Here is a 6,943-nt window from a genome sequence, read left to right as displayed (position 1 = left end):
CCCGGCTCCTCGCTCGTTTACCTCCACCCGCCTTTAACTTTCTTCATCATCCGTCCGTAAGATTCTGGCCCACGGAGGCACACGATTTCTTGGAGAAAACGATCGTCGTCAGCCCAGTGTGTCCGCGCCGCCTTAACACCGTACTCACTCATACGTTTTCCATGTCTAGCGACGACGCGTGGAACGAACCAGAAACGAACGACACGCGACTTGGCATGGAGTGGACTCGCGACAAGACTCTCGAGTTATTGCGCGAGTATCAACAAAGACGCGTCCTTTGGGATTGGAACACTCGTGGTTATCGCGATCGAGCCAAACGGAAACGCGCGATTCAAGAACTCGCCGAGATTCTTTGTTGCAACACGCTCGAAATCGAGAAAAAGATCACTAATCTAAAGTGTCAGTATTCGAGAGAAGTTCATAAGATACAGAATAGCCGCGATGCCGCTACCGGGCCCGACGATGTTTACGTATCTAAGTGGTTCGCCTTTAAGGCGATGCAGTTTCTGCAATTTGGTACACGTAGATACAGTAAGAGGAAGAAGGTAGGTAATCAATTATAGATCCTTCTTTTTTTCATTATGAATATAAATATACACGTTTCCTCGTTGCACGAGAAACCTAGTTGTGACAGATATCTTGTTCCCACGTGTCGCAGGTTCTTAATAGAATGAATATGTATTAAGAACGAAATTGTTAATTATTTCATTGTTCATTCTTTTAATTTATTCTTCTTAAAAAGACATAAGAAAATTTTATCGTTCTTTTTTCTTTTTTTTTTTTTTTTTTTTGTTTTTTCTTTCTTTCATTTTAAAATCGATGATGAACAGAACGTTCGTAAAAGTTCCCTTTCTCCAATCGTAAGGAGGCCACTTTACGCCATCGCATAATTGGTCAAGCAATTTTAAAGAAAGACCATTGTGTCCGAATGTGTTTCGTGGAAACGATCGCCTCGCTTGAACGACGCGTTATTCGTTACTCGAGATACATGTTTCTTCGATTCGTGATCATGTGTCATTCTTTCTATAATAATTTTTCATTTCGAAATTTCTGCATTTCGAATCAATTTTGGAATGTATATAATTCGCATTCTATACTATTCATGACTCGATTTATTATTAATTTATTATTCGATTAATCATATTTCTTTTCTAGCTTGATAACTTCTACGCTTGTTTTCTGACACTCTACGTCCACTTCTGTTTGATTCTCTTCGTCTCATTTCCTTTGCTCCGCTTATTGTCGTTCGCCTTTGTCCTCCTCTGCTTTCTCTATCTCTCGTCACATTCTCTTGGTATTCTTCTAGAGACTGATTGAATTATATATATGATAGCTTAGGTGTGCCTACTCTCATGATAGTTTTTTTTCCAAAATGTTTTTAGTATCTTTGCATACGAAAATAAAATAAAACAAGGCTAAAATATATGACGAATCTTATCTAAATAAATATTAAATTTTATGTTTGACAATTTATTTTTAACGTGGAAATTATATTTTTTAAATGATACATATTAAAGATTAATACGTGTATTTTTTTTTTTTTAATTAAATATGTTAGATAGTACAGACATTGTTTTTCCAGATTCCTAAATATATTCCCGTGAAAGTTTTTAATACAGAGTTTCCTCGAAAGATCGAAATGTTAGATTAACGTTGAATCGTGTGAATGTGAACGTAGTAAATATATATAGTGAATCGGCGATTAATTTTGCTGTGTTGTTACAATAATTAGGAATGCGAAGTTTTCTCTGGATTCTCGTAAAATTTTTTTCATAGGTAAATTATATATGTGAAATTCGCGAAGAAAATTAATGTGGATATCTAAAATATTATATTGCAATTAATGATAAATAATAACTAAAAAGTAATAAATAAATCATTTTTAACGAAACTTGGAAAAACTAAATGCATAAATTTTACGTAATAAATTGTAAATCTGTTATTTTTTTGTTATTTTTAGAAAATTTAAAATATTTATTTATAGAATTGAAAGATACATTTATTTAAATGACTAAAATTCTTTTTTGTAAATAATATATACCATTAACCTTCTATATATCTACAATTTTACTCGATTCTTATATTTCAAAATATATTTAAAAAAAATTATTATGAAAAAAATACATTATATTATAATTATGCACATATGTAAATAATAATAAGGAATATTACAATACAAGACAATTTTAACAACTTATCCGAAACGATAAATTTGCTTTACAAGCAAAAATTTGGAATTAAATTAAACATTGATATTTTTCGAGTTTATTTCTCGCTATTAAAAAAATATAGGAATCGGTTGAAAATTTTACTTCTACAATAAAATTTGATCGATAAATTATAGATAAGTAGGAAAATCGGTGAATTTTCAAAATTCTTTTTCTTCTAATTTCCAAATAAACAAAATTCTATATTTTCTCTATACCAATGGTTCCCAACCTATAATTAAAAACAGTTCTTTAAGAGGTCGCTTGCTGTCTTATCTTAGACGAATCTTGAATTACAAAAAATTTACGAAACCGCAATTCAACGGAAGATTAGAAAATATCGTTCTGCTGCGCATTTTCGGTTACTCGTGCACGAATATTGAATCAAATTTTCAAGTTTTACCGAAACTACACGAACTATAATACTAGAATATAGATAATATTCTATATACTTGTATTATTGTATTTTTAATACAATTATATATACAAATATATTTTTATACTTGTATTATTGTATTTTTAACAAACACGGAAAATACATATTCTTTTTCCCCGTAGAAAGTCGATGAAGAGACGCCAAAGTTGCAAGAAGAGTACATAGTGAGTGACATCGATCCTGAAAGTATAACGTTCACGGATTATAACGAGGAGACGAACGGATCTGGAACTGGTTCGTTCAACGCTTCGCTGAGCGAGGATGCCGAAGAATCGTCGTCGTCGAGCCTGAAGGCGATGGAACTGTACAACGGCTCGTTGCAGAATCAAAACAGCCCGATCTGCGATCTGGACGAGAGCGGGCAGATAAAACTCGAGGCCACGTCGGACGAGCGCAAGAGAACGAAAGAGGAGTTCGCGAAGTTTGCGGAGAGTATCGCCGTACAATTGGCCGAGATCCCGGATTCGTATTCGAGATCGGTGGCAAAGTTGAGGATCAATCAGATCCTATTCGAGGCCGAGATAGGGGTTTACGCGCAAACGAGTCATTAACAAGTGCACGAGTACATAGTTTGTTTCGACGATTTGTTCTTTTTTTTTTTTTTTTTTTTTTAAAGAGGAGATGGTCGTTTTCGAAAATGATGAAATTTCAACGAAAAAGATAATTGTGCAGCGCACGCGTTATTTTTTTTCATGTAAAAAATTAAAGCGAGAAATGAATGAGGCGACGTGTTCGTATGTGGACTTGACACGAGAATGCGCAACGATGGATTAAGATTAACGCTATCAATTAATTTTAAAGTCGAAGAAGCAAGATGGGTTGGAGAGATTTGAAACGAGAGATGCTTTTGAACGAATGGGTATATTTGATGCAATCGTTACAAAAGTAGAAGTGCATTTTAAAATGGGATTTTTATCGTTGCGTGGTATCGTGGATCGAGGTCTAAATATACGATCACTTTAATTTCGATTTTTTTACGTAGGATTAGTTAAAGATGTTATCTTTAATTTGAAATTTATCGGAAAAATTACGAAGAATATTTAGCGTTTCTGGCTTGTCTATTTTATAGATCAAATTTTTATGTGTGTTCATCGGTTAAATTTTATGTGAAGCATAAAATCGATGATTGAGAATGATAATGAAAGTTATATATTTGAGATTTTAACTGAAACGTGTTAAACATATTGAAATCGAGGCTTGTACGAAACTTTTCAGATATATACGATTATATAATGAAGCATGAAAGTTATAATTATATTATATCGTACGATGCAATTTCCAGTTAAATTCCAGTTTAAATTTAAATAGTTGAAAATGAATAGTTAGCGAGAAAATCATTTAGCATATCGCTTATTATAAAGGAAAGTTTGCGAGAAAGTAAAGAATATTTAGAAAAATCGTTTATATTTAATATTATATTTGTTTGACAATCGATTAGTTTTTTCCTGGGAATTAATTATTCAAGGCCCCAGGAATAAACTTGAGCATTTCTGCGATTTATATATTATTAACGCGTTAAAAGTGATAGAATATGAAATGAAAAAAAAAAAAAAAAAAAAATATCGAAAACAATTTTTTTAAAGAGGGGCATTTTTTTTTATAAAATAATATAATTTTTATAAAAAAAAAAGCCCCCCTTTAAAAAAATTTTTTTCAAAATTTTTTTTTTTTTTTCTATTCTACCCCTTTTAACGCGTTAAAAGGGGTAGAATAGAAAAAAAAAAAAAAAAAAAATATCGAAAACAATTTTTTTAAAGAGTGGCATTTTATTTTATAAAAATTATATTATTTTATAAAAACAAAATTATCATACTTTAAGAAATTTTATAAAAACATGAAAAAATCATTGATATTTTATAATTCAAAGCCAGAAGCGCGCTTTATTATAAAGCGAATAATTTAAGTGTTGAAAAATAATATGAATTTTTCCTTTTGTTGAAATTGAAATATTTTTTGAATGTTTTTTTTAAAGAACTTTAATCCTTTGTACTCGAGGAATTAATAATTCGAAGTGTATTTAATGTAAAGGATCAAAAGATTTGCTATAATTTTAATTTTATAAATTCAGAAAAAATTCACGTTGTACGAAGACTAGAAGAGATTCTTTTTCGAATTATAATGAAAGAATGCAAATGATTTTTTGAAAATTCATAAACGTGCAATCTTAAAAAAATATCAATTTGCAATAACAAATTACACATTTGCTTCTTTGAGTACAAAAGATTAATAGCGTTATTGTTTTAGAATTCGATTCATAAGAAAGACTGTATTTTAAACGATGCTATTTTTCCTGATTTTATTTGTTTGTTTGTCATGATAATGCCAATCGAATATTTTTTAAATGATCTTTGGTCGATCGTTATACAATCGTAAAACGAAATGTTACTCATATTCGATAAAAATAGCGGATATGTGATTTTAGATGAGAAAATAAGTCAAAAGTCCACACGTCACTTAAGTCAGGTTGAATAGAATAACAAAGCTCATTGTAATACATTAAATATGTATATTATATACATATTTAAAATGTTTGAATTTTATAGGATTTTTAAAATTAGTCATCGAAGTTTATTCGTTAAAATGGATAGGTAATTGCTAATTATAAATATCGATTTTGTTGTTGCAGAAATATTTTAATGAGGAAATATTAATTAGTACATATTTGTGAAACGAATCGTATTTTAAATCTCATTTACATTTAAACAAAGTCAACCCATTTAACAGCACTATTCGTCATTTATAAAACCTGACTTACAGACGATTTAGATTATAAGTATATATTCCATTGGTATTGTTTCAGGGCTTTAAAGTAAACGTAGTAAAGTGTATAGATAGAAAACTATTTTTTATTGAAAATACAATCCCTCCTTAAAGTCGAAGATAAGTCATCTTAAATTACTTGATTGATTCTTGTTTAAGTTTATATAATAAGTTATGTTTGTATTTTATATCATATCAATTATGTTTATGTCGTTAATAGTTAAATATAAAGAAAAACTAGATAGTAATAATTGTACACAAAGTCCATCAGTCTCCGGTGTATGTCTTTATATAATGCATTTGTTATTGTTCCTGATTTTGCGATAGTTTTTATATTTTTGTATTAATTATGATTCTTTTTAGAATCTTTACTTATGATGGTTAAATTTTAAGATACATACAAATTGATTGGTTCTTTATGAAATATATAAGTTTCTTTTTATTCCTATTAAATGAGATTCATTTTAAAATCATTATCAAAGATGTATTATTTCTTTAGAATGAACCTCTTCTTCATTCTCTAGTAATTTTTTCATCATATCTCTGCTGATTAATTTATTCATCTTTCGATATTAATAATTTTAACAATTTCGTTAGTTAAATCAATTCTTAAATTAATCCCTTTGGATCATAATTTGAATAAACATCTCGTATAAACGTAATAATATAACATTATTTTAAAAAATTAAAATTGACAAAATCACAGTATAATTGTTATAATAATCAACGATTTATAGGCACAGAAATACTGTAATAATAAAATTAGTGAAATCAAAATGAATAAAATTACTTAAAAATTTTACTTATGTAAAATTATTTTCAATATGCAATAGTAGATAGTCCGAATAGATATTAGTAATTATTAGAATTTAATATTTTTCAATAGTCATGTACACATTTTCTCGTATTTCAATTTTTTAACTTTAATAATGCTCAATGATAAATTTAGAAGAAATACAATGTCTTTCTGTATAAAAGGAAGAAGGAACTAGAAAGTAGTATAAGTTGCATAGATCTATTTATAAGTTGAACTGCGGTCGCTGTCTTGGTGTCATGTAATTTTTCTTCCGATAAATAGTGATTTTTAGTATTAATATTAGCGTATTAAATAAAATGTAAAAATTTATTGTAAAAAAACGTAACGTTAATATTATCTATGATCCGAAAAGGAAAATCAAAGTAATTAAAAATTTAATATTGTTATGTAGGAATATAAGATACACGGATATGATTTTATTTCAACGATTCATGTTTTGTATATGCATTTTATTCGAAATGAAAGCAATAAAATTGATAAATTAAATTTTTAAATAAAAATAATTTTAAATTAAAAACTAAGACGTATAAATATATAATTATACAATGGTACTTTATCTGTAACAAACATTACAAAAATTTACATAATATCAATGAAATATAGTCAATTTTCTTTCTTATCGTATTATGTCTTTGTGATCTTTGTACTCGTTTATACATATATTCTTTTGTAACGTTACATAATATATATATATATATTTAATTTTGTATACTTTTGTTCAAT

General features: G+C 28.4%; 1 protein-coding gene across 1 annotated transcript in view; it reads left to right on the top strand.

Annotated features, from left to right (window-relative positions):
* LOC102673941 overlaps positions 1–6,943 on the top strand; it is a 15,130-nt gene that overhangs the window by 5,990 nt on the left and 2,197 nt on the right. Inside the window, exons 7-8 of the mRNA XM_006614154.1 lie at positions 174–545; positions 2,766–3,186. Of these exons, the coding sequence (XP_006614217.1) occupies positions 174–545; positions 2,766–3,186 (793 nt within the window). The remainder of the gene's footprint in view (positions 1–173; positions 546–2,765; positions 3,187–6,943) is intronic.

This window comes from Apis dorsata, unplaced genomic scaffold (genome assembly GCF_000469605.1).
Source record: "Apis dorsata unplaced genomic scaffold, Apis dorsata 1.3 scaffold_170, whole genome shotgun sequence".
Lineage (NCBI taxonomy): Eukaryota > Metazoa > Arthropoda > Insecta > Hymenoptera > Apidae > Apis > Apis dorsata.
This window is presented reverse-complemented; position numbering and strand designations above follow the sequence as displayed.